The sequence below is a fragment of the Podarcis muralis genome, chromosome 15, assembly GCF_964188315.1.
Source record: "Podarcis muralis chromosome 15, rPodMur119.hap1.1, whole genome shotgun sequence".
NCBI lineage: Eukaryota > Metazoa > Chordata > Lepidosauria > Squamata > Lacertidae > Podarcis > Podarcis muralis.
The window spans coordinates 41505066-41532151 of record NC_135669.1 but is presented as its reverse complement, the minus strand read 5'-3'; the positions used below and the strand labels follow the sequence as shown (position 1 = coordinate 41532151).

General features: G+C 48.8%; 1 protein-coding gene across 3 annotated transcripts in view; it reads right to left on the bottom strand.

Moving 5' to 3' along the window:
- TEX14 (testis expressed 14, intercellular bridge forming factor) overlaps positions 1–27086 on the bottom strand; it is a 51477-nt gene that overhangs the window by 9790 nt on the left and 14601 nt on the right. For all 3 annotated transcript variants that reach the window (XM_028708894.2, XM_028708899.2, XM_028708902.2), the window contains 16 exons: positions 25626–25756; positions 24633–24746; positions 22899–23022; positions 22083–22261; positions 20855–21006; positions 19804–19994; positions 18951–19140; positions 17015–17931; positions 15478–15581; positions 14103–14185; positions 11848–12138; positions 10622–10722; positions 8328–8444; positions 3749–3872; positions 2549–2636; positions 1240–1302 (listed from right to left, as the gene is read on the bottom strand). In XM_028708894.2, coding sequence (XP_028564727.2) covers positions 1240–1302; positions 2549–2636; positions 3749–3872; positions 8328–8444; positions 10622–10722; positions 11848–12138; positions 14103–14185; positions 15478–15581; positions 17015–17931; positions 18951–19140; positions 19804–19994; positions 20855–21006; positions 22083–22261; positions 22899–23022; positions 24633–24746; positions 25626–25756 — 2969 coding nt within the window. The remainder of the gene's footprint in view (positions 1–1239; positions 1303–2548; positions 2637–3748; positions 3873–8327; positions 8445–10621; positions 10723–11847; positions 12139–14102; positions 14186–15477; positions 15582–17014; positions 17932–18950; positions 19141–19803; positions 19995–20854; positions 21007–22082; positions 22262–22898; positions 23023–24632; positions 24747–25625; positions 25757–27086) is intronic.

The window sequence follows — 27086 nt, the reverse complement described above, 5'->3', positions numbered from 1 at the left end:
ATGGTGGGAGCCTACCCCTCCCCCTGCTCATGGCCAGGATCCTGAAACTTCACAGGAGCAGTGGAGTAGTGTTGATTTGGAACAACGGTTTGCCGAGGGTCGCAGTTTGGAAGATAATAGCTGGGCAGAACTGGGAGGTGAACAGCAAGGAGAAGAAAGGGAAGAGAGTGAGATAGCAGGCTCTCTTTCACCGGAAGATGTGCAGCCTCTCAGTCCCAAGGTTAGGAGGTTAGATAAGGTGGCTTCGCAAAAGGCTCAGTGGTTGAGAAATCAGGTGGCTAGGAGACGGGAGGACAGAAGTGACTAGAGGGAAGTGCACTCCGAGAACGGATGCTTGTTCTTTCGCTGCGCTCATTAAACATTTCTGTTACTGGTAAGAGACTGCTTTCTCTTTGTACTGCTTATCTACGGCCAAGCGGGGAAGAAGCCGAGCCTCCAAAGCCTGACAGAAACCTTGGGGCGGTGCTGCTGGTCAGTGTGGGCAATACTGAGCTAGACAGACCAATGGCCTAACTCGGTATGAGGCAGCTGCCTCTGCTCCTAATCCTTGTCCTCTGCCACAGACCCCAGTGAAAACCATCCCTCTTCTCACTCCACACCGTTACTCGCCCAGGGAGGAAAGTTGCCCTAGGGCTGCGAAATATCTGGTTTTCAATATTGTGATACGCCACCAGCTAGCTAAACATTGTGATATACCGATATATCACAATGTCTGAAATAAGGATGCAGCTATGCAGAGGCATTGGCTGGCTTCACGGTTTTTCCCACGTAGTGATTTTCGCATAGTGTGTCACATGCACACACCCAGATTCGTGTGTGTGTGTGTCTTTGTGTGTGTGTGTGTGAGAGAGAGAGAGAGCGAGAGAGAGAGAGAGAGAGAGAAAGTGATGGGAGCACACACACACACACACACACACACGGCAAGAAAAAGATTGCCATGCATTCCAAGATCCAAGTCCTTTGTGAAAGTCTACAATTACAACCACTCGATTCCTATCAGCTATTCCACTGATGTTCCCCTTGACAAAACCGTTGTCAACAAGGATGTCTTTAGGGACCCTGTGCTGAAGTATAAAGCCCAGCGAGAGGCCAAAGTGAAATTCGAGGAAAGATACAAGACACGCAAGAGCAAGTGGTTTCTTCCAGAAGCTCAGATTCTGAGTGGCATGTATTTGCACCAATAAATATTTTTGAAAAGCCAAAAACAACAACAACAACCCAGCGACATCAAGCACTTACACTTCTTTCTCTTTGAACTCTCCTGGCGCCTTGCTGGGCCTCACAAACTGCGTAGTTCCGGTGCTAGGGGAAGAAAAATAGGTATACGGGGGCTGGTGTTAACTGATTCTCTTGGAGTGACATAAAAGGCAGATTTTCATAAGTGTTTGTGTGTATTGCAAAGGAATTTTCCAGAGTAAACCAAAGTTGCTTCCATGGAACCTCTTCTTCCTCAGTGTTCAACCTGATTTGACTGTGCTAAGTTTACAGGGAGGATATATTAGAGAGACTTCCAGATCACTGCTATTTTCCAGGTAGGGTTCAATCGAATGCTAGCAGATTAAGGCTGAACAAAGAAAGTAGATCTGGTCCTCTTGTGCAACAAACCCACTTCCGGGAGGGGGGGGGGGCACCTGGAATTTCTGTGATAAAAGCAGAAAGCACATTGGGAAGGGCAGGATAAACACTAGCTCCAATGCAACATCATATAACCTCCGGCAAACCAATTGGAACTAACGCTTGACAAACTTAACTTAAGTGCACTTTGTGCAAGGAGGTGACAGGTCTTCGGAAAGCAATTATTGCGCAATATTCAAGCTGTGATTCCTAGATTGCAGGAAGATGAACTAGATGTCCTTTTTATGTTTGTACATATTTTATGGGCTAATAGCCGTAAATAAATAAATGGAAATGGAAATGGAACTAGATGTCCTTTGGGGGTCCCTGCCAACTCCACAATGCTATGATATGAAGTGGGTAAAAGGAAAGGACATGGTGTTTGGGTCCGGGGAGTGGGATAAAATGTAGTAAGAGCAGACTGGCATTAAAGAAAGTAAAGCTCCTCATGCTTCTAGATCTCATGGTGGCAGGAAACATTTATTTGCCTAAGAATTTAATTACACAACACGTCCAGTAGTTTTCACAGTGCACCTGCACCTAAAATTAGAAATAAAAACTTGGAGAAACAAACCCACGGTCCACTGGATCCAGGCTTCAGCTTCTTCAAGCTTATGCTGTTTTAGTGGAGGCATGTGTTAATTACTATGCTCAGCTTTCTCCCTCTCCACCCCCCCTCCCTCTAATTGCAACTCCTTCATTAGGCAAAATCCGAGAAGTGGCAACAACAGCGTAAAAAGCTAAGTTTTGTCGGGGGCTTATAAAGATGATTGCAAATGTTTTCGCTTGCTAGGGAGTGCACAGAGATCTCCATTTACATAACACGCACACCTGGCAACTCGCTTGGGGCACCGAGCTGGTGGGATTAATAACAAAAAAGCACACAACCTAATTTACGTCTGAAGTGGCAGCCCGGCAGACGGACGCTTCCTACCTGGCTGCAGGTGTAAACAAATCCTCCCCTGGCGCCTTGCTAGGGAGATGTTTCGCCTCTGCGCCGCAGTGGGGAAATAGTTTTCCTCCTAAACACAAATAACAAAATGTGCTCGTTTGGGGGCGGTGCGGGGGTTGCAAGGGGGGGGGGGAAGGGTGCTGGAGGGGGGAGAGAGAACGACATAAGCTACTGAAAAGGAAATCATGGCTTTCAGCAGTTGGCAAAGATAAATGTGTTTTTAAAGAGATCTTTCTTTTCCTCTCCGCTCCTTTTAATAAACACATCCCGAGCTCCTGGGGGTGCTGAAATATTTACAGATCCTCAGTGAATAGCAACCCAATGTTGGAGCAGATGTACGAAGCTACCTGCCCCCCGTTCCAGGGTGGAAAATGGGGGGGGGGGAATCTAATTCAATCCCCCAGCCGGCTCTTGTAAGTCAAATGCACAGGGTTGCTGAATCAGCAATGGGTTGTCATGGATGTTGATAGAGATAATAAGATTTTCTAACCGTGGCGCTACAGGGGTAAGAAGCCCGGCGGAATACAGAAGACAGCGCTCCCCGCTCGCTTAGGCTTCTCAGTGTGTACGTATGTGCGAGAGAGATCAAAGCACCTCAAACATAATCCTGCCTGATAAAACAGGACTGATAAAAGAAAAGACTTCTACATGCAGCGCAGAGTTCCAACTCTGGTACTCGCTCCCAAAGGAGGGAGGAGGCTATCAAGGGCCACCAGCCATGATGGCTGGGCTCTGCCTCAACGGTCAGAGGCAGCAATGCTTCCGGACACCAGTTGCTGGAAACCGCAGGAGCTGAGAATTGCCATTGCGCCCAGGTGGCTTGCCTGTTTCCCCAGAGGTATCTGGCTGGGCAGAGTGAGAACGAGATGCTGGACTCAGGCGCAATCTTGTGTTTCTAAGAACCTGCGTGCAAGGAATCTTAAGCAGACCTTTCGCCTTCCGACGCTTGAGAGCTGGGGAGGTGGGGAATCGGTGCCCCTGGATAGCAACCCCTGCCACCCCTGACCACTGTTGGTGCTGCATCTGGGGGCTGAGGGGAGATGGCGCCCCAACAATATTTGCAAGGACCAAAAAGGTTCCCATCCCTGCTTTAAGAGGAAGAAAAAGACAGCCATGCTGACAGATGGCAAAGACACACTACAAACTTGTAAAAATAAAAAAAAGTAATAAAAATCAACTTGCGTTGCTCTGCGTCTGTGGGGCATTCTTTCCTCCCACAGATTTCTTGGAATGTCTCCAAGTCGTCTTCCTGACTGCAAATATCTTGGGTGATTTCCAGGTCTTCTTCTTCAACAGCAGTTGAGTTCTGAAGAGAACAACAACAAGGAAAGATTTGGTTTCTAGAGGGGAAGCTTGGAAACAGAGAGCCAAGTCTCTGAACCGCTGGGAATTAAGGAGCTGGCCCAACAAAAACCGCTTGGGAGATCCAAGGTTGAACACTAGGAAAGGTGTCAGAGAGAGTCTGCCTCAGGACATCAGTGGAAAGAGTGTTGCAGTTGAGCACAGATCCTGCTTGCTACTGCGAGAGCAGGAAGCTGGACCAGGTGGGTCTCCCTTTGGCCTGATCCAGCTTGCAGGTCTCTTCTGATGTTCCTAAGGATGCCCTGCTGGAAACAACTAACTGCTTTAATTGCTCATTTCTGTACCTTTTCATGTCAGATTAATTTCTTCCTCAATGGAAAGGATTCTCAATGGCTACTACCAACAATGTCTCTGTTCTGCCTCCACTGTTGGAGGCAGTAAATGCCTCTGAATTTCAAGAGCTTCTGGGAATCACAAGTGGGGAGTGCCAATTCTGCTCCTGGGCCACTGTAAAAACAGGACATTTGGCTCCCTCTGGCTGATACGGCAGGGTGGTTCTTAAGAGCAGGTCTGAAGCTCCCATCACCTTCCCTGATCTGAGAGCCCAACAGCGCCAGAAAGGCCACAGATTCCCCAGTTCTCTTACACAACTGAGACACATCATAGAACCCTAGAGTGGGATAGGACCCCTGAGGCCATCTGCTCCAACCCCCTGCAATGCAGGAATCTCAGCTAAAGCATCCATGACAAGAAGGCCATTCAACCTCTGCTTAAAAGCCTCCAAGGAAGGAGAGTCCACAACCTCACGAGGGAGTCCGTTCCACTGTCGAATGGCTCTTGCTGTCAGAAAGTTCTCCCTGGTGTTTAGTAAAGGGTGATGCACAGTGCAGGGTATAATAATAATAATAATAATATTTATTACGGCCATAGGCCCATACAAGTAAAAACAACACATAAATAACAGCTTGTGTACGTGGGAGAAAAAGAAAAAAAAAAAAACAGCCGCTAAAACACCACAATAACACTAAAATACTATAAAATAGAATGGCATACTACGCCTTAGTTAGCTTGTAGTGCTCCTTGGCGTCGCTTTTGGGTAAGGACAGCGACCAGGAACCTTGCCACTTTCAGGGTCGTATGAGTATCCTTATCCTGCAAGATTTGGGCAAGGTGGAATTTTGGTGGGGTACCCTCTAGTTTCTGTATGATTGATCCCAACAAATTTGCCCGTGGCACATTGAACAGGGGGCAAGTGAACATGATGTGCTGGAGCGACTCCGGCGTCTCCTTATCGCATTCGCACGTGGCGGGAGCTTGGCCCTTTGAGAATCTATGTCTCAGGACGTTGGAGGGAAAAACGTTGAACCTCGCTTTGGTGAAGGCCAGTCTGTGGGCAACAGTCGAAAGGGAGGAGAGGTATGATGGAACGCAGTAAGTTAAAGTGATACCAATGTTCTGGGGCGAACAAACACCTCCCCCCAGCATATAGTTTCGCTGTAGATCGATGTCATCCAGTCTTTGGCGGATCAGTCTTTGAGCAGTAATTTGGTCTAGTTTTAGGGAATCTGAAGGAGAGATTCCGTAACTCAGGAGTTTGGCATGAATTCTACTAGTCCAAAGGCTAGAGAATTCATCTCGCCATAAGCATTGGACAAGGTAGTGGTTTGGTAATCTATGCCACAATGATAACCAATAATTGAAGACTTGCTTCCACAGGCAAGTTTCTAAGGATGCGATCTTCAGTTCTAGTCGCATGGCTGCGTTACTTACGCACAGGGGGAGCATTAGGAGCCGACGCAGGAATTGATTTTGCAGTGTCTCAAGAGGAGCAAGGTCTGTCATCACGGCCCAAAGCGGGGCAGCATAGGCCAGCACGGCAACCACTTTTGCCTTGAACACCTTTAGGGCCGAGGGAACATGCAAAGCTCCATCCGAAAAAAAGAATCGGAGGAGCGCATATGACAGAGTTTTGGCCTTGTTAAGTAGGTGTTGAATTTGGGCTTTCCACCCCAAATTGTGTTGAAAAATAACTCCTAGGTATTGAAATTTTAGGACTTGCTCAATTTTTGCTCCGCCAAGCTTCCATTCGTATAATCTCCGGCTTCTGGAGAAAATCAGGATCTTGGATTTAGCATGGTTGATGGTTAATTGGTTGAGTTGACAATACGTGGCAAAGATCTTCAAAGCTCTGGTTAGTCCAACACGTGTATAAGATAGAATTACCGCGTCGTCCGCATATAAAAGGAGAGGGCAGCGGTAGTCCGCAAGTCTAGGCGCGTGTGTACTTGGAGATGAGTTAACTAGGGATGCTCGCATGTCGCTGATGAATAGGTTGAATAGACAGGGAGCCAATATACATCCTTGGCGCACTCCCTTGTTTATTGGTATCGAATTAGTGAGGTCGCCCGCAGGAGTAAGTCTCACTCTAGCAAGGTTACCTTCGTGGAGCTGACTTATAAGCCATAGGAGTCTTCTATCAATGCCCTGTTTCGCAAGTTTCTCCCATAGAATATTTCTAGGAACGCTGTCAAAGGCTGCCTTTAGGTCTAAGAAGGCAGCACAGAGGTAGCCCCGGGGGGGAGAGGAGTACTTTCGTGCCAGATGGTAAAGAACTATCGCATGATCGGTTGTAGAGCGTTTAATTCTGAACCCTGCTTGTTCGTGGCCAATCTGATTAGTCTCATCTACCCATCGCAGTAGTTTAGTCAGCAAAAAGCTGGCATAAATTTTCCCTATGATCGAAAGGAGGCTGATGTTACGGTAGTTTTCCGGCTCCATTGGAGAACCTTTTTTATGAATTGGTACTATAATGGCCTCCTTCCATATTTTGGGGATGAGGCCAGAAGCGTTGATTGCATCGAAGGTTTTGGCCAAGATGCCAGCCCACCATTTTGGGTGTAGTTTAATGGCTTCAGCAGGGATCAGATCGGGCCCTGGGGCTTTACCCGGTTTCAGCTGAGCTATTAGCTTGGCTATTTCGTCAGGATCAGTGGAGGGCCAAATAGGTAGGTGGGTAAACAGATGCGTCAGGTGGTCGGAGGGAGCATCTGCCTGTGAGAAGCATTTCTTCAGGAACAGTTCCCATGTCGGTGCAGGGATGACTGCCCTTGGGTATTTCCTCACCCTTCTGTTGATCAAAGACCAGAATTCCCTGGATCTGTGTGATTTTGAAGCAGTAATCAAAGCCTGCCATCGATTGTGTTGCCACTCACGTTTGGCAATTTTCTGCGTGCGTTTGTAAACTAGCTTGGCTTGTGCATAACTAGCTGGCAGAGTAACTGCATCAGAGGTCTTATATACATTATATATAGCACGGAGGCGCTGTCTTGCTTGTTTACACTGAGAATTATACCAGGGGGCACCGTAAGTATATTCATTTCGATTTAATGTTTTGGGTGGTAGCCTGAAGAAGGACGTAAGATCAGTCGTATGATGGTGGAAGCATTTCAGCACTATGCTATGCTCGTCTGAGGCAGAGCCTATGTTGGGATGGGGCCCGAGGATTACTTTTTGAAAGAATTCCTGGTACCTTTGAGCCTGGGTCTCCGACCATTTGATTCCTCTTACTTGGAGAGATTCGTTGGTTACCATCTGGGTCGCATGTCTATGAGCCTCCGACTGCCAGTTCAGGGAGAGCTTGGCTACAAGGGGAAGATGATCACTAGATTGTATATTCTCAATCTTAAAGGTGGAAATGCACTTAAGTAGATCCCTGGAGACCAACAGGTAATCGAGGACGCTGTTTGATTTAACGCTCAGGTGGGTAAAATCCCCAGGAATGTCAGGGAGGCATAGTGCAGGGTAAGTTGATAAGGAGATCTTTCTCTTCCCCGCTCTCATACGTTGGGGACATTCAGTAAAGATGCAATGTTGGGAGAATCAAGGACAGACAAAGCAAAGGACTTTGTCACATGGTGCATGGTTAAACTATGGAAGGCTTCCCCCAAGTTGGAAGGCTTTAAAATTAGACACATCCACAAGGGCTTTGCTCCACCTCCGCTGTCAGAGGGCAATATGCCTCCGAATGTCAGTTTCTGGGAATGGCAGGTGGGCCAAGTGCTCTTGCTCTCATGCTCAGCTTGTGCATTTCCCATGAGGGCATCTGTTCGGCCACTGTGTGCACAAGGTGCTGGGCTAGTTAGGCCTTGGCCTGATCCACCCCCACAGGGCTCTTGTGTTCATTGACACCACATTGCCCCCCCCCCCACTCTTGACTTTGCTTGCCATCAATGATGGCAGCGTGCAACCAAACCTGATAGGGTTGGCTGCCATGAGGACGCAGGAGTAGAAGGAGCTTTTCAGGTGCGGGAACTGCCAACCCACCCCGATCAGAAGGCTTGAGGAGCACTGGGCAACAAGGCCACCACTAGCAACAACTCTTCAGCTCCAGGGTTTTGTGACCAGGAAGCCCAGGGCTCTGCAGGCAGACATTCCCACGCGATGCCTCCCTTCCTCTTACCTCCGGTTCTGCATTCTCAGGAGGAAATGAAGAGCAGTAGAAGAACTCTGCGTCAGGAGTGAAGAACTCTTCTGATACATCAAGGGAGGGAGACAGGGAGGGGCCCAGTTCCTCCAACTGCCCGTAAAAAAAGAAGGAAAACGTGAAGATTAGAAACCTACCATCTGGGAAAGGGGCTGTGGTTCAGTGGCTATTGAATCTGCTGTGCACATGGAAGGCACCAGGTTCGAATCCCAGCCTCTGCATGTAGGGCTGGGAGAGACTCCCTGTCTGAAACGCAAGAGAGCCGCTGCTGCCAATCAGATAAATGGGCCAGTGGTCTGACTCTGCGTAGGGCAGCTTCCTATAGTCCCACTGATAAAGGGATACAGCTATTTGTATTTACAACATTTCACTATCATCATCATCATCATCATCATCACCATCATCATCAGTAGTGCTATTTTTCTAGAAAAAGAGTTGCCAGAACTCACTAGGAACACCTCCCTCATTTTCTTGGAATGGCAGTGGCACCCACCTGAGAGGTGCCAGAACTGAGTTCCTGTGAGTTTCGGCTGGAAAAAAAGCCCTGATTATTATTATCAATGACATTTATATACCGCCTTTTTTCTTCCATGGATCTCAACGTGGCTAAAATGGTTCTCGTCCTCCCCATTTCATCCTCACAACAACCCTGTGAGGTAGGTGAGGCTAAGAGATGGTGACTGACTCCAAGGTCACAGCCAGGGAGTTTCATGGCTGAGTGGGGATTCAAACCTTGCTCTCCCGGGTCCTGGTCCAACACTCTGACCAATACACTGCACTGGCTTTTCATACTGCCTTTAATTGTATTAGATTTCAGGATTAGATTAAAAGCACTGCAAAACACAGACATCTGCATTCCCTCAGTGTTTGGACCCACCCGCCACTGGGATGCGGCCCCTGGAAGGTTGCCCCCAAGAGAATGTGGTCCTCCGACCTAAAATGTTTCCCCACCACTGATGTACATGTACAGCTCCCCCAATCTTCTGTTCCCACAGCCCAAGCACTTCAAGCTTTTATCTGACAAATTGTTAATGCAGACAGATAGCCAAGAGGACTGCAGCTGGCTTCCCGCCAGGACGTAACAAGGAGAGCTTGAGGGAAATTCCTAAGAGGGGTCAGGGGAACCCTTCAAAGTAACTGTCTGGGCGGAGAAGCAGGGGGAGCACTTCCATTACCAACCTCTCTTTGCCACTGTTCAATCCTAACCTTCAGGTAGGGACGGTGACCAAAAGCCAGCACGGTTAGACAGGTACCTGCTGATGGCCCACGTCCCAGTCTCCCTTGCCTGGCCTCTGCAGAACAGCTTCTGCTGTGAGGAGGGCTCTCCAGTGGCCTGGCCAATGGCAGGCTTTCCAGGAGGAAGTCCCACCCACCCCAAGAATAGGGGGACATCCGGACCCTCAAAAACTCACCACTCTGTGTGCCTAGGTAACCTTATACAGTGGTACCTCGGGTTACAGATGCTTCAGGTTACAGACGCTTCAGGTTACAGACTCTGCTAACCCAGAAATAGTACCTCGGGTTAAGAACTTTGCTTCAGGATGAGAACAGAAATCGCGCAGCAGTGGCAGCGGGAGGCCCCATTAGCTAAAGTGGTGCTTCAGGTTAAGAACAGTTTCAGCTTAAGAACAGACCTCCAGAACGAATGAAGTTCTTAACCCGAGGTACCACTGTACAGCATTCCTGCAACTCCCAGGGTACTGGGACTCTCCGACCCGACTTTCTGCCAGGATTACCATTATCCACTGGCTGTTTTTAAACCAGAGCAGCAAGAGTAGTTAAGGCGGTGCCCTCTGGACACTGCTGGACTACAACTCCCATCAGCCCCTGCACTAGCATGTTCAGAGGTTATGGGAGGTGTAATCCAACAACTTTGGAGGCTGCAGGTTCCCCATCTCTGGCCTACCCTGACTGGCAGCTGCTCTCTGGGAACTCTTTCCCGGCCCTGCCATTGCTCAACCTGGATCAGTGTTCTCTATGCTGACTGGCAGCAGCTCTCTGGGGATTCAGGCGGAGGACATCCCTAGCCCTGCCTGGAGAGGCCGACTGGGGATTCAACATGGGACCTTCCGCACGCCTAGCAGATGCTCTTCCACTGAGCCAAGGCCCGCCCACCCACGGGATGCTTCTTCAGCTTAACATGCAACTGCTCCTGGCCTATAGGCTTCATCATATGGCAGCTAATCAATTTATTAAATAGCAATACAGATCTTCCGATTTGGGATGGGGGGGGGGGGGAACCAGACATCGCAGAGGGTTAAAGTGCCTACCCGGCAAAGGTCCTCGGCGGTGACAGAAAGCGAAGCGCTCTTTCGAGAGGCCAGGCCACACTCCGTTAGCACCTCATTTGCTGGGAATTGAATGCCTCTGCCTAATAATAAATTATAACTCCATGTGAAACGCAAGAAAATAAAAAAAATGGAGAGTGGGGGGGAAATCAGCATGCAAAGAATTAATGGCGTCCCTGGAATGGCTTGGCCAGCTTACAGAATATAAAAGTGAATAAATCAGCTAACAGCAATAGGAGCTGTCGGGGCCCCGTGAAGATAATGGCAATTAAATGTCTATTCCATAAAGACAAGAACATCAGTCTTCACAGGGCGGGCAAAAAAAAAAATCCCCAGTAAATCACTTGCTTTGTAAGGGTGCCTAATAATTCACTTATTTTGAAGTTTTGAAAGGTTACAACATTTAGGGCTTTTTAGTTTTAGGAAAGAAAGGAGAACGAAGGGGGACGTGATAAGAGGTGCATAAGATTATACATGGCTGGGGGGAGAAAGTGGCCAGGGAGTGGCTTGGAGCCCCTGTGTAAAGCAACTGCACCGCCTGCTGGCAGGTGGAGAAACAGCAGCATAAAAAGGCGCTTCAATAAACTTCAGCGTGGTGCAATTAGCACACACGTTGCCCAGAGAAAACTCCTGAAGGAGTTCTGCCGCTGGAGCTAACTAGGTCCTGCCACTTAAAAGCCGCCTGGATTGAAAACCACAGGTAATATGGCTTGCAGTCTCTGGAAGAAGCAGACAGGTTTATAAGTGTAACAGATATAAATCTAGGACATCCAGTTTTAAGTTCTGTCAAAGGTTTAGACAAAAGCAAGGCCATTTGCTTGAAATTAGGTGGGGGGAAATCCGGGGGGGGGGGACTCATAGAAAGTAAAGGCAATTGTGGGGAAGGGCCCCCCAAAATTCTTCAAAAAGTATTTGTTAGCTCTGCTATTTGGGTGGGTGGGAGAGAGAGAGAGAGAGAGAGAGAGAGAGGTCAGCTGTCATTTCCCTTCGTCTCCTTCACTCCAAAATAGCACTGTAAGCATCAGAGCTAATATTTGGTTTAAAAAGCAGGGGTCACCAACAGCATCTCTACAAAACATTTGGAATAATTTTGACATGCACATAAGCCTCTGAAAAATTGCTGAAATATCCCACCCCACCTGCTCCAAATCAGTAGCTCTGAACGGGATGGTTAACTGCAGGGAAGGAGCCTTTTTGCCCAGCCCTACCGTCTGTCCTTTGGCTCTCGGGTACCACAAATCTTTTCAACGCAATTTCCGGGGCATTTCCTTCGCTGTGGTCACAGGGCATATAGTGGTCTCCGATTCCGCTGTCAGCCCGCAGCCTCCCCTCCTCGGTGTTCCACTGGTGGAACCGGAGTCTCTCCTTGCTGCTGGTGCTCCAGAAGGCATCCTTGATGCTCTCCCCATCGCTCTCCGATGCCCATTCACCAAGACGATACTGGGGCGGAAGGCCAAGCTGCCCGGAAGCCGCTTGCCTCGCCATCTGTTTCACTTCCGCTGGGGAGGACAAGGCGGGGGGAGCCCACTGTGATTTGCTTTTTCCATTTTCAGAAGGACTTCGTAGGAGGAGATAAGGGGAACTGTAGAGCATACGTTTGGCACACACCGGTGCCCTAGGCTCAAATGATCAGCAAGGTGGGGCAGGCTCTTGTCTCCAAGATAAAAGATGCTTGCGTCTTTTGACGTGTATTGGAATTGGGGTGGTGGGTTGGCTGGGAGAGGGGGGGTGTTGGGGAATCTCAGCCTCATTTGCAGGGAGAGGAGATAGTCTTCAACGCTCTTGCTTTAAAATGAACTGCTAATGGTTGAAACGTCAAGGTCATGTAAACTGTTTATAGAACAGTTAAGTCAAAAAATAAAAATCTCTATAAATTTTGCTAAATAAATTGCAGCGTTATTATGTTTTAAAGCTATTGTGCTATGAATTATTTTTAATGGTCTGCTTTCCACGAACAGCTTTCAGCACACAATGTACTTGCAGAAAGTGCAGATTGACAAATGAACCAGATTATGACTATGACTAGATATGCCCCGTGGAGAGTGATTTAAAGTGCTCTTCCTACTCTTGGTTTCTCTCCTGCTGATGTGTTCCTCCCACTGAGGCTTACTACCGGCTCAGGAGGAGAGAAAAGGATTTTGTGTCCCTAAGTGCAGCAAGCAGGAGAGCACTGCTTCGAATTATGGGGGAGAGGAAGGGAAGCTCTTAATATCCAGGGGTGAAGGAAGCTCTCCCCCCACCCACCCCCGCCAGAGTTATGTTGTGGTTCTTGGCTTTATTATCCCGTTCTTTGTTTGATGCTGCCATCCAGTGGCCAATGCGACAACAGAAAAGGAAAGAGATCTCATCAGGACTCCTTGAAATGCATTCATACCTCCAAAGTGACCCAGGGTGGTGGTTTCTGGCAAGCACCGCCTCACCTTCTGATTGTAAAATGCATTTGGGGAAATAACTAGACATTAACTACACTGGTCCTTGGATAGGTGTGGGCATGCTGTAAAGCACCCAGAAAGCGGGCCTTCAGCCTTGTTCCTCCAAGCTAGACTCTGGCACTTGCACTAAGCCAGTGCTGAAGCAACTTATCCCTCTGCACTCAACATCAGAGTTGCTGTCCATGGTCCTGAATCTATCACTCCTGAATGTATTGTCTGTTACTGTCCATGGTGCTGGCCTCCATCCAGCCCAGGCAGCCTTGTGTCTGCCTCGCAACCACCTTGTCTGTCACCAAGAAGAGATTAAAGCCCAAAGATCACTGTTGATCCAAAGAGGATCCTAGGAAGCAGTCTGAAAAACACCACCACAGCAAGCAATGTTGCCCTTGGAATTCAAATCCCCTCTCACTAGGTGGTGCTGCAGGCAGTCACTGTTGCTCAGCCTCACCTACCCGACAGGGTTGCCCGCAATGCCATGACTGGGACAGGATACAGAATATATACTAGTCCTGAAAGAACCTTTTCCAGCCTGGTGGGTGAAACAATGGACAAGACTTTTACATTTGTACAGGATGCTACATACCAGCTACACAAAAGGTAGAGGATTTTACACGCACACGCCTTTCCACCCTCTATTTCTTTTTATTTAAACAATTTATATACCGCTTAACTACAAAATCTCCATGTAGTGTACAGAAAAGTTTTTTTTTAAAAAACAGACCAAAACCATAAAATCAGACTTCAGTTGAAATGCCTGCTGGAATGAAAAAAATAATAATTCAGTAGGTGTTGGAAGTTCAACAGGGAAGGGTAAACATTTTCATTCAAGAGGATGTATTCAAGCCAGGCAAAAGCACTTGCAGAGGACAGCAAAGGGATGTTGCCTGGGGAGAAGGACATGGCCTGGAAACAGCCCCGAGAGCCAGGCTGAGTGGCACGGGGGCCACATTCAACCCATGGGCTTGATGCTTCCCGCCATCCAGGAGACCTATGGATTGCATGACTCCAATGAAATAAAACACAATACTCACTTGTCCATTCAGACTGTGCCATCCTCCTCTCCTCCCTCCTCACACTATCGTCATAAATTTCAGGTGTTGATTTTGAGACGAACCTGCAAGAAACACATTGGAATATGGGTGGAGATCATCTTCTGAGGCCCTTCTTCGTGTGCCTCCTCCATGAGAGGTCCGGAGGGTGGCAACACGAGAACAGGGCTTTTTCTGTGGTGCCTCCCCATTTGTGGAATGCTCTCTCCAGGGAAACTCGCCTGGTGCCTTCATTAAACACCTTTAGGCTCCAGGGGAAAATGTTCAAGCCTCTGGTTGACTGATATTCAATGCCCTTTTAAAATGTGTTTTGGTGGAGTGAGGACAGGGGGGTTATTGAGTTGTTCTTGTTCTTATTTTTATTTTGATTATGTATTCTGTGTTTTTATATCATGATTTTATCCTGTGAGTATATTTATACCCTGCGAGTATAGGGTGGTATACAAATTTAAGTTTAATAATAATAATAATAATGTTCCTATCTTATCACCAATTATTAAATTTATATCCCTCCTTGCCTCGTAACAGCAAAAAGGCGTCTTGGAAACATGAAGCCTGATTGCAAGCTGACTGTGAACAGATACAGACTCCATGGGTTCAAAATCAGCCTCCCAAAATATTACCTCTTCTCTCCCCCACCACACGCACTCGCTCTGTTTAACATACAGCCTGACAAACAGTTCTCGTGATGCTTTTGTTGGGCTACTGAAGGTATCGCGCTTTTTGAGTTGAGCTGGGATAGTCGGATGACACTTGGAAACTTCCATCGGTCCAAAATGAAGACAACTTGAAGACAACTTGGAAACTTCCATCGGTCCAAAATGAAGCAGCCGAATTACTGGCTGCGGTTCTGTTTAGATCTCACATAAGCACTGCTTTAGAGGAGCTGTGTCAGTCGCCAGTTCATTTCCAGGCCCGGATCAAAGTGCCCACGTCAGTGCTTAAAGCCTAAATGACTTACACCCCAAATATCTGAAAGCCTGCCTCTTTCCTTACAGAGCTTTTCAGATGTTAAGTTCAGCAGAGGGGGCTCTTGGTAATCTGGGGAGAGGGCTGGGAGAAGGCACTATTTGTGGCGGCTCCCGAGCTGTGGAACCCCTCCCCTCCCCACGGAGGCACGCCTGGCACATTTCACTAAACAGATTCTGCCAAAGGCTGAGGCTTACCCAGGGCTTCCGACTCCTGAGGTGCATATTCTTAGGCATTCTTGTGATCGCATTTTGTTTCGAACGGTTTTTAACGTTGCATCTTAAATTGCTGAGACCCGCCCTGGGACCTTAGGGTGGGCAATATACCGAATTCATCACAGTCATCTACGGGATTGGAGGCAGTGTGGCTGGGGAGCAGCAGCACTCACCCATCTGAAAATCTGTTCCCATCGTCCACTGCAGAGAGGTTCCCTCGCCACAACTGCGGGCTCATGTTCCTCTTCCTCCGGACGGTGACGCCTGGGTGCAAAAGCTGAAAAATCACTCCAGTCAATCATAACTGAGTGGGGACTCAGGCAGGCATTTATGAGTTATGCAGTTAACCAGGGGGCAAGGCAGGCTGTATATTTAGCGGCTGACTGCTTAATTTCCCAAACGTGAGGAAGGGGTGGGTATTTGCCAATAGCTTTTAATGAGAATTGAGAGTACGCCCTACACTGGCCTGAGGGGGTGTGGCCTTGGGAACGTCCCAAGGGACAGACAGAGAGGCCTGGGTGGCCATATTCAGCTCCCGGGGCTGAGATCACAAAACCCTCCTCCTAACTCCATGGCCAATATCAGTGCCTAGCAAATGTCCTTCCAGCAAGTCACAATCTGCACCGATAGCTCAGTTGGTTAGAGTGTGGTGCTGATAACACCAAAGTTGCAGGTTCGATCCCCGTATGGGACAGCTGCCTATGACAGAGCCAAATTACCAAATAGGCAGAGTAAGCACCGGCTTATAGGCCCCATGCCTTTTAGGGGCCTCAACAACGGATCAAAATCAATACTGTTTGTTTTGTGTAATGTAATTGGTTTTTAAAAATTGTTGGTTGGTAAAATAAAAAAGTGTATTGGGAGATAATTTGCAAGCCAGCCCCCCCATCCCCAATTTAGACTGTCTAGGGGCCTCTGCAGGGTTTAATCCAGCACTGCTGCAGGGGGTCAGACTGGAGGATCCTCAGGGTCCCTTCCAAGTCCACAGTTCTATGAATCTATGAACAAGGGAATCTGTCTTGTTACTAGCTTAGTACTGTCTACACCAGGGGTCAGCAAACTTTTCCAGCAGGGGGCCAGTCCACTGTCCTTCAGACCTTGTGGGGGGCTGGACTATATTGGGGGGGGGGATGAACGAATTCCTATGCCCCACAAATAACCCAGAGATGCATTTTAAATAAAAGCACAAATTCTACTCATGTAAAAACACCAGGCAGGCCCCACAAATAACCCAGAGATGCAGGTTAAATAAAAGGACACATTCTACTAACGTAAAAACATGCTGATTCCCAGACCGTCCGCAGGCCGGATTTAGAAAGCGATTGGGCCGGATTTGGCCCCCGGGCCTTAGTTTGCCTCCCCATGGTCTACACTGACTCTCCAGGCAGGAGGCCCAACTGAGGACACCTGAGATTGCTCCTGGAACCCCCTGCATGCAAAGCAGATGCTTTATCACTTTAGTAGAGTAAGATTCTAGCCCTCATGGTTCTGAATAACGGGTTAAAAAAAGAACACAGGAAGCTGCCTTATACAGAGTCAGACCACCTAGCTCAGTGCTGCCTGCTCTGACTGGCAGCAGCTCTTCAGGATTTCAGACGTCTTTCCGCAGCTCTACCAGGAGAAGTTAGGGATTGAAGCTGGGACCTTCTGCATGCAAGACAACTGCTCTACCCCCCAGCTACAGCCCCTCCCTTTACCGCTCTCTCACACCTGATAGTTGGGCTCCACTTCCCCTCTGCTCCAGGGGTTTTTGGGCGCCTCCAATCCGCAGTCGCTCCAGCAGGTGGTGTCCTGGCTCCTGCGCTCTGGCTCCATGGGCTGGAAGGGCTGAATCACCAGAGGCCGTTGCATGGCCATGACACGCAGTGGCGGAGGGACGTAGTTCACAGACGGTGGGCCCACCGCTTTCCAGAGGAAGGCGCTGGGTCTGCTGCAGGGCGCCCTGAGGTTTCCAAAAGCAGCGCCCTCGTCCTTCTCCCAGTATTCTCGGACGATGGGGTTCAGGGCAATGGCGCATGGCTGGGGCTGGGGCTTTCTGAAGCTCTCCAGCTGGTCCAGCTTCTTTTCCGTCCGGCAGAGAGAGTCCCTCGCCTGCTGCAGCAGCGTCTGGGAGATCTTCAGGTTCAGGACGCACTTCCCAAAGTAGTGGCCCCCCTTCCAGGGGGTGTTCCGACCCCGGGGGCTGGAGAACCTCACCATTTGCTGCACAGGGTAGGCCTGCGACATGTAGGTGATCTCTTCCCTGGTGTATTCCGACTCCGAATCGGAGGTGGCGCCCACCTCGCTGCAGCTTGTCCGCCCGTCCTGAATTCTGGCTGGCAGGGGCGGCGAAAGGGCTTTGGCCCAATCCCCCGGGACGGTCCGAGGCTGCCTTGGGGATCCCTGGCCCGGTCCCGATGTTGTGTCCTCCTCTGTGCTGTCCCCGCACATCTCAGGGTAGCAGGTGTAGATCTCGTTGATTTCAAAGCTGCAGAGGCTCTCGTCCCTGTCGCTGGTGCCCCCCTGGACTTTGGGAGTCAAGAGGTGGCCGGACTGAGCGGCGGGGAGGGCGGGCTGAGACTGGTGGCCAGCGGCACCTTCGATTCTGGGAGCAGAAGCAGCGCATCTCATCACGGTGAAGCTCCCGGCTGAAGAATCAAGAGCACGAGTCAGAATGGAGGAGCTAAGCTCTTAACAAGCACAGGACAGCGTTTTCTCTCCTCAAACATACAGACTTGCAAAGGGCTTCTCAGGATCCTGCAGCGTATTTCTGCCCCGTGTGCATGACGCCTGGGCGCAAAGCCTTGCTCTGCATCAGGGATGTGGAAGCTGCTGCTCTCCACCTCACAGTGCTCCTGGCTGCTAGCCATGTTGGCTGGGGCTGGTGGATAGCTCAGTCTGTAAAGCATGAGACTCAATCTCAATCCCATGGGTTCAAGCCCCACAGTGGGCAAAAAGACTTCTGCATTGCAGGGATTGGACTAGGGATGTCCAATCAGCAGATTGTGACCTAGCAGTAGATCCCTGGCTGATCCTGGTAGATCGTAGGATCCTTATCATGTGCAAAAAGTTATGGGGGGAAAGCTTAAAAATTCTGTGCAATCCTCGCCCAAAAAAGCTCAACAACTCTGGGCACTTCCCTCCTTAAAAAAGATCAATAACTCTGGGCAATCCACCCACCCCACGCACGCTCCTCCTCCCTCCACGCTCCTCTGGGCAATCCACCCACCCCACGCACGCTCCTCCTCCCTCCAATGACAATGGGTAGATCACTGCCAGTGTTTCACTGGGAGTAGATCGCAGTCTCTTGGGAGTTCCACATGCCTGGACGAGATGACCCTCATGGTCCCTTCCAACTCTGAGCAGGGGCACTTCTATGAACCTCATCTAGCAGGGCAGATAGTTGTTCCCCCATTCCTGGTATGTATCTGGAGGGCCACAAACATACAGGAGACACCAACCATAGCTCTGTACTACCTACACTGACGGGCAGCAGGATTTCAGGCCTAACTGGAGATGCAGCTGTGGACTGAGCCTGGGGCCTTCTGCATGCAAAGCAGGTGCCCTGCCACTTAGATGCAGCCCTTCCCGTTTGCCCCAGGAGGGAAACTGCCACCGGCAGCAAAGACACAAGGGCTTTGGCCCTTGCAGCAAAAGCAGAACTTACAAGGCAGACACGGGACACTCTGCTCCTCTTCTGGCTTCTCTTCTTCCTGCTCCTCTTCTGGCAACTCTTCTTCCACCTTGACCGAGACAGCGGAGGCGGACGGCAAGCAGATATTAATGTCAGCACGGGGTTCGGCCTTTGACGGTCCAGAACTGTCACCATGGCGGGTCCTACGAGACTCAAGCAAATCCTGCAGTGGCAAGGAGAATGGTTTTAGGGCACCATTCTCTCCCTGAAACCAAATTAAGTTGCCATTGTTGGCATCCGTCTGTCTCAAGAGACAGTGGAGTGTGCCTCCAGGGGTAGAGTCAAACCTTTGTGTTAGGAGCATTAAAGTGCACTCCCCAAGACACAAGCCTGGGGAGTGTGTATGGAGGTCCTAGCCTGCCCAGATGACAAGCCCGCCCCTCTCAGCCTCACTGATGTGGTCCAAAGAAAAGCAGAGCAATACGTTTGGAACCACCTTGGCTGCAGGAGTTGCCGGAAGGAGGCGTACAAGGTATTATCCAACCATCTTAGCAACTCAACTCCTGATTTGTGTGGGTTTTACCCCTTAGCCTTATCTTCTCCTGAAATATCCTGCAAGGCAGCTGAGCTATAGGGTCAAAGTTTTCTCCCAGATGAGCTACCACTTTTCAAGTGATCCATTGGTGGGGGGAGTTTGAGCACAGGCTCTACGGAGTTGAGAAGCAGCCTTACAAAAATAATGTTTACAAAACACACTTGCGGTCAGTTTTTAGCTAGCTAGCCAGCCACAGCTGGGTGCCTAGAGGTGGTTCAAATTTGCCAGAGGTGACCAGCAGTAAAGTTGTTTGCAAGCCCAGATTTGGGAGGCTCAATTGCTCTGGTTCACCTTCAGGTCATTCTTCAGGATGTATCGGATATCCTGCAGGTTCATGGTGCGTTGCTTCTGCCTGGACTCCAGCCCGGTCTTCACGATGTCGTAATAGGGCTTGGGCAGCCTGGCATCCGCTTCCAGCCACTGCCCCGAAACTATGAGATCCTTAACGTCCGGGCCCTCGAACCCATCCCAGGGGATGGTATCTGGAAGACACACAGACCACATGCATGCTCTGATGTGGTGAAGGGGAAGAGCCTGCCTTATGGCAGAGGGCATGTCAAGAAATACACAATTAAAATTAAAACAGAATCAGAATTGTAGAGTTGGAAGGGACATTCAGGATCATCTAGTAGCAGTAGAATTTCGGCAAGAGCCTTGAAGGGGAGGCTGGGGCCAATCAGCTTGATGAAGACGGGAGGAGAGACTATTCCAAACAAGGTGCAGCAGCCAAGAAATGGGAATGGGGCAGGTCGAGAGCTTCAAAAAGCAAACACACAAACTACAGTTGTAAAAGGGCAGCCAAAATGATCACGGGTGGAGCATTTGGGACTTCTCACTTTAGAGTAAGAGGCGACACAACAGAAGTTTATAAAATTCTGCAAGGCATGGAGGATGCGAATAGAGAGGAGGTTTTCTCCCTCTCATAACGCCAGAGCTTGTGTTCATCCAATGAATGTTGGAAGATTCAGGACAAATAAAAGGAAGTCCGTCTAGCGGATTGTTAAAACTATGGAACTCACTTCCGCAAGAGGCAGTTACAGCCCCCAACTTGGATGGCTTTAAAAGACTGGACAAATTCAGGGGAGGATAAAGCTATCAATGGCTAGTAGCCACAATGGCTCGGCTCTGCCTCCACGGTCAGAGGCAGGGATGCTTCTCAGTAGCAGATGCTGGGAACCACAGGAGGGTAGAGCGCTCTTGTGCTTGGGTCTTGCCTGCGAATTTCACACAGGTATCTGTCTGGCCGCTGTGGGAACAGGATGCTGGACTAGATGAGCCATTGGCGCGATCCAGCAGGTTCTTACCTTTGTGAGGCTTAGCATCCCTCCCTCCATTTCTGTACCTGTTAGAGCCTCCTGCATCACTGCGCAGAAGCTGTAGATGTCAGACTTGGTGGTCGCAGTCCTCTGGAGGATTACTTCTGGAGCGCACCATTTGTACAACTGGGAAGGGATGGGCAGCCGCGTCAGGTCGCTGTGCTCTCCCCCATCCTTGCTGCCAAAGACAGAAAACCAAGAGGCCCTCAGAACATGTGGCAAGGGGGAGAACATAAATCCCAGAGATGCTCAGCATTATTTTAAAGCTGGATAACACGTGAAGGGTGGCGCTGTGGGTTAAACCACAGAGCCTAGGACTTGCCGATCAGAAGGTCTACGGCGTGTAGACTATTAACAACGAAACTGCAAAAAGGAAGATATATCAAGAAGCCCGTAACCGGGAGGGAGGGAGGTCTATATGTGTACATATGGGTGATATCAACAAGATGATGTAACTAAAGGATTGTAATGGAAATTTATATTATTTTACTTTGTTTATTTATGTTTGTTTTTGATTATGGTTGGTCTAATTAAAATCAATAAAAAAGAAATGGGGGGGGGGGAAGAAGGTTGGCGGTTCGAATCCCCGCGATGGGGTGAGCTCCCGTTGCTCAGTCCCAGCTCCTGCCAACCTAGAAGTTCAAAAGCACGTCAAAGTGCAAGTAGATAAATAGGTACCGATCCGGCGGGAAGGTAAGCGACATTTCCGTGTGCTGCTCTGGTTCGCCAGAAGCGGCTTAGTCCTGCTGGCCACATGACCCGGAAGCTGTACGCCGGCTCCCTAGGCCAGTAAAGCAAGATGAGCACCGCAACCCCAGAGTCAGCCACGACTGGACCTGATGGTCAGGGGTCCCTTTACCTTTAACACGTGAAAATGGGTGGTGGTGGGGAGACAGTAGCTGCAAGAGAGCTCTCAAAGACCCACTTGTTTATGTGGGACATTATTGCAGTCAATCAACACTTATGCTTTGCCAAATGGGCACATGAAAGGGCTGAGGCTCACAGAGCTTTCCTGTAAAATTTGCTAGAGAGAACTCAGTGAAATCATTTCCTTTGTCTGCCTTGGCAGGAAGCTTGTAACACTACATACTTCCTTCGTGCCTGGGTGATCTCCTTTTCTCATCATGCTTCCAAGCTGACCACACATGCACGTCCGACCTCTGCAGCTCAGACACCATTTCCAAACTTACATTTTGTACTTTTGCTAGTTGCTCAAGTAATATGGGGAGAATGGGGGAAAGTAGGGCCCTTTACCTCTCGATCATGTACTCCAGGTTGGTAAGCTTGGCTTCCCCGGCCAAAACCACCACCACAGCATAGGAGCTGACCGTGCGGTGGATGAAGCCGTGCGAGTGCAGGAACCTCAGGCCATCGTTCACCTGGAGCAAGAGGTGCACGAGGGTCTCCATGTGCACAATGGGGAACTCCGAACGCTGCCGAGGGAAAGAGGAAAGAAACCAGCTCTTAGCTTGAGCGTTCGCTCTTCCCAGGTGGAAGACAGGATTTAAAACAGGGCAAGTACCCTCCCACACCATACAATTAAAGCAGTCAACATATGATGTGGGTGTTAGCTTACTGTCTGGTAATCATTCTGCTTTAGAACTGTTTGAGATCAGAGGAGATGATCACAGCCCAGTTCACACGTAATGCCAAGCCATGGTTTATTCAACGATGGTTCATTAAACCATGGTTTCTCCAACTGTCCATACCCTGCCCAGCAGCTTAACCTGAAGTCATGATTTGCTGTCTTTGGCGTGTTTTAACTGTGGCTCAGCACTATGTGCAAAGCCAGCACCCCTTTTACTCCGTCTAACCTACCACATGACGCAGGACAAAATGGATCAATCCCTCTTAGCCATGAAGCTTGCAGGTGGCTCTCTTAGCTATGAAGTTCAATGACTTAGTCACACTCTCTCAGTGTAACCTACTTCACGGGGTTGTTATGAGGATAAAGTTTGGCAGGGGCCAGAAGAACCTGATTTGTCACTCTGAGCTCCTTGGGAGGAAAGCACTGGGGGCGGGTAGAACAAATATATTAATTCTGCCAAGAAACAAAAATGGTCACTTTACCCTCTCATGAAGGATGCTATAGAGGGAGCCAAAAGTAACCCTCTCAAACACTAATCGTGTTTTCTCCAAGTCGCTGGATAAACAGACGGCCATCAGCTGCAACAAATGAGGATGGCGGAGCTGGCTGCAGAAGGAGATATGAAAACCCAACAGCGTGAAGGGAAATTGGATTACGAAGGAAGTGCATTTCCAGGCTTACTGATCTTATCCCGTCAGAACAGCTCACTCTGCCTTTCCTAACCAACTTAAAGCACCAGAACCAACAAAAAAGCAACAACAGAACATGCTGGGGGCAAAGGCCAAAAGAAGGTGGAAGCTAACATGGATCAGGCCATCAACATGGCACCAGAAAACACAACTGATCTTTCAAGGGATGCTCTGCTGGGTATTGCTGCGTGCAACCCATCGCCGAGTGCTGAGAGGCTCCGGGGGTGCCTGCACTTATCCGTATTTCCGTTTCCTTGGAATGATGGTTAACAAAAGACTGTGGTGTCTTTAAGACGTGTGGTTTTATTTTACACATACATATAATCAGAGGATAAGATGGAAGGTCTCACAGCACTGACACCTGAAAGATCTCACCTCCCCATTAGGTTTTCCAGGGAAGCCCCAAGCCACCACTTTGGATCCAGCACAGAGCAATGGATGCCTCTGTCTCTCCAGCATCAGCCAAAGCTCACTCACAAAACTCTGGCTATTGTTCTTCTATACAGGGGTCAGCAAACTTTTTCAGCAGGGGGCCCGGTCCACTGTCCCTCAAACCTTGTGGGGGGCTGGACTGTATTGGGGAGGGAATGAACAAATTCCCACACCCCACAAATAACCCAGAGATACATTTTACATAAAAGGACACATTCTACTCATGTAAAAACACGCTGATTCCCAGACCGTCTGTGGGCCGGATTTAGAAGGCAATTAGGCCGGATCCAGCCCCCGGGCCTTAGTTTGCCTACCCACGTTCTACAGTGGTGCCTCGCAAGACGAAATTAATCCGTTCCGCGAGTCTCTTCGTCTTGCGGTTTTTTCGTCTTGCAAAGCACGGCCATTAGCGGCTTAGCGGCTATTAACGGCTTAGCGGCTATTAACGGCTTAGCGGCTTTAAGAAAAAGGAAACAAACTCGCAAGAACTCGCAAGACGTTTCGTCTTGCGAAGCAAGCCCATAGGGAAATTCGTCTTGCGGAACGACTCAAAAAACGGAAAACCCTTTCGTCTAGCGAGTTTTTCGTCTTGCGAGGCATTCGTCTTGCGGGGCACCACTGTATAAGGTGAAGTCTGCTTCCACTAGGTGGTGGGGTGTTACACACACACCCGTTTGTCTCTATGGCAACAAGGCAGCCCCCTTTTAATGTAAATGGCAGGACTGAACTGGCAGGCCAAGGCCACTCCCTTAGCGAAGGAACTGATCTGGCTGGTTTCTCCTAATAGAGTCTACCCTCCCTGACACAGAATCGCAGCTTTGAAAGGGACTCATGGGTTTCATCCAGACTGACCTCCCCCCACAAAAAACCCCTATAACACTGTAATCACCCAAGAGACTGAGGAGGAAGAGAGAAACAAGTAGATTATTTTCCCCAAGGCAAATGGCCACAATACACCTGGCCTCTTTATTGCTCAGGGACAGACCAAAACAAGGTTACCAGAACAGCTCTAGGGCTTTTCCTTCTTCCTGCTCAGCACCCAAATTGCATGGGCACCTTTTACGTATTTGCAAGCAGCGCAAGTCGCAGCCGTACCTACTGTACTCCTGTTCCGCGAGAAGCAGGTCGGAGAGGCGCAGCTTGCTGCAGTGCTGGTGGGGTTTCATGTTCAGCTCCTTCACTGTGACTCTGCTTCCACCCCACATCAAACTGCAAGACCGGGGAAGGGAGGGGAGAGAGGCCAGGTGTGACTTTCTGGACTTTTTCTTTGGCAGTACTGCAGTTTTCAATACTCTGTTGAATGCATACTCTGTCACAGGAGGTGGACAGAAGGGTAGCTCCCAAAGGAAGATCGCCAGTGGTGGTGTAGCAGGAGGCACTGTGCAAGTGGGAGGCCGGGGTTCAAATCCAGGCAGGTCAAATGCTGACATGGGTTTTCATCTGGTTTTTAGTTTACTTTTTATTTTAGTTATTTTTAATGCCTTATTTAAGTGGTGATGGCATTGTTGTTTTATTCTTTTTGTAAACCACTTTTGAGACTGGGGGAACCAAAAGCAAGCACCCTTCCAGTTTTTGGTACTCAAAAAAGAAAATTCCACAGCTCATAACTCTTTAAATCTAAGTGTGTGTCTTTTTGCAATAGGCTCCGACTGGTGAATCCTGGGGATTCTACTCCAAATAATAATAATAATAATAATAATAATAATAATAATAATAATAATAATAATTTATTATTTGTACCCCAGCCACTCAGGGCAGCTTCCAACAAGAATTAAAAAAACATCAAAATGTCACACATTAAAACTTCCCTGAACAGAGCTGCCTTCAGATGTCTTCTAAATGTTAGGTAGCTGTTTATCTCTTTGACAACACAAGTCTAAATGGGCAAAAGAAAGCACCACTGATATGAAACTGCACTGTTAAACCTATTCTTAATAACGTTTATGTGATTTTGACTGCAGTTTCTCGTCTGGATGTGTATTGCTTTGGGACTTCATCTTGGGTCAGAAGCGATGTATACGTTGAACAAGCCTACGCCTAGCCTAGGGTTAAGAAGCCCAACTCCCCCTTGCAAAAGCATCAACCCACTTGGTCATAGTCATGTACGGCCCAACTGGAAAGGAGAAGGTTGGTTCATCATCAGCCTGGACCACTTCCTTATCCGCAATGATGGGGAGCGATGCCAGGTAGCCCAGCTGACGGCTGCTTGTGAGGTAAACCTGACATGAGAAATAATAATTGTAACAATTGCTCTTTGTTTTCATTTTTCTCCACAACATTCATAATTCTGCAAATCTCTTATGTTCACTTTTGTAAACCAAGAAAATGAAGAAGCCTTTTTCTTACAAAGATGCTTTGTAAAGAAAGCGTAGCTATTCCCTGCCCTTAACAGTATTATAAATACCTGTCCTTGTGATGATTTCACCTTCTCTATTGACAGTGAATTTTTATTGGATAATGCTATGTTCTATTGTCACGTAAACCACTTTGGTGTTTCTTTTTCATAAAAGCAGTGCAGAAATGTTTTCTTACATTTAAAAGACACCCACCCACCAATCCTTTTGCTATTGCTCGAGGACACACGTTTTCCAATCAAGGTCCACATTCTCTTCCAGGAAACCTCCTTGGGGCCAGTCAGGCTCAAGGCAAAAAGGTGCAGAGCAACAAATGTTGAAATTTACCTTGACTAGTTTGTACACAGATTCAAGCACCCATATCCATTCTCAATTAAGGCAAGTGAGAGACATTTCAAGGGTTCCAGGACATATCTCAGTGTCAGGAGCACATCAGCAATAAAGCACATAGTGTTAAGTTAACACTTTATTAGAACAAAAAAAATTCCTTCCAGTAGCACCTTAAAGACCAACTAAGTTAGTTCTTGGTATGAGCTTTCGTGTGCATGCACACTTCTTCAGATACACACTTTTTGTTTTGTTTTGACTATGGCAGACCAACACGGCTACCTATCTGTAACTTTATTAGAAGACGCTGCTAAATAGTGCCAGGCCTAGTGAGCACTGCAACTCTTCCTCGTTGGTCTGGCCCCAAGGAGGCAGTTGCGAGGACTGAAGGTCCCCGCCTTCCCACAGCTCCCTAAGTCTACTCCTCTGCCTGGTCCTTCCCAAGTAATCTGAGATGAAGAAGTCTTGTCTGTCTTTGATCTGCCCTCTTCCTACCTCTTCTGGTCCTGGGAGACCAGGGGGCAGGGGAGCTGGTCACAGCAGGAGGGGGAGACCCCCCTGGCTTCTCCAGAAGCCTGCCTCCACTATTGCCTCTTCGCTCCCCTCCTCTCCTCTCCACCCTCTGCTTCTGCCTCTAATTCTGGACTTCTCTCTGCCACAGGCTCTCGTGGCTCACTAACCCTGTTACCTCTTCAGCTTCCGACATCTCCTCCTCCCACTCCATTCCCTCTTCTGCCTTCTGACCGCTCGTCGTCCCAGGCTTAGAGCCTTTGTCCCAGCCCTGACACTCAGCCAGGCAAAAGCACCTGATGAAGGTGCAGAGCAGGAGAATATCAAGGGCCAAAGAGAAAGACCCAGAGGGCTGCAT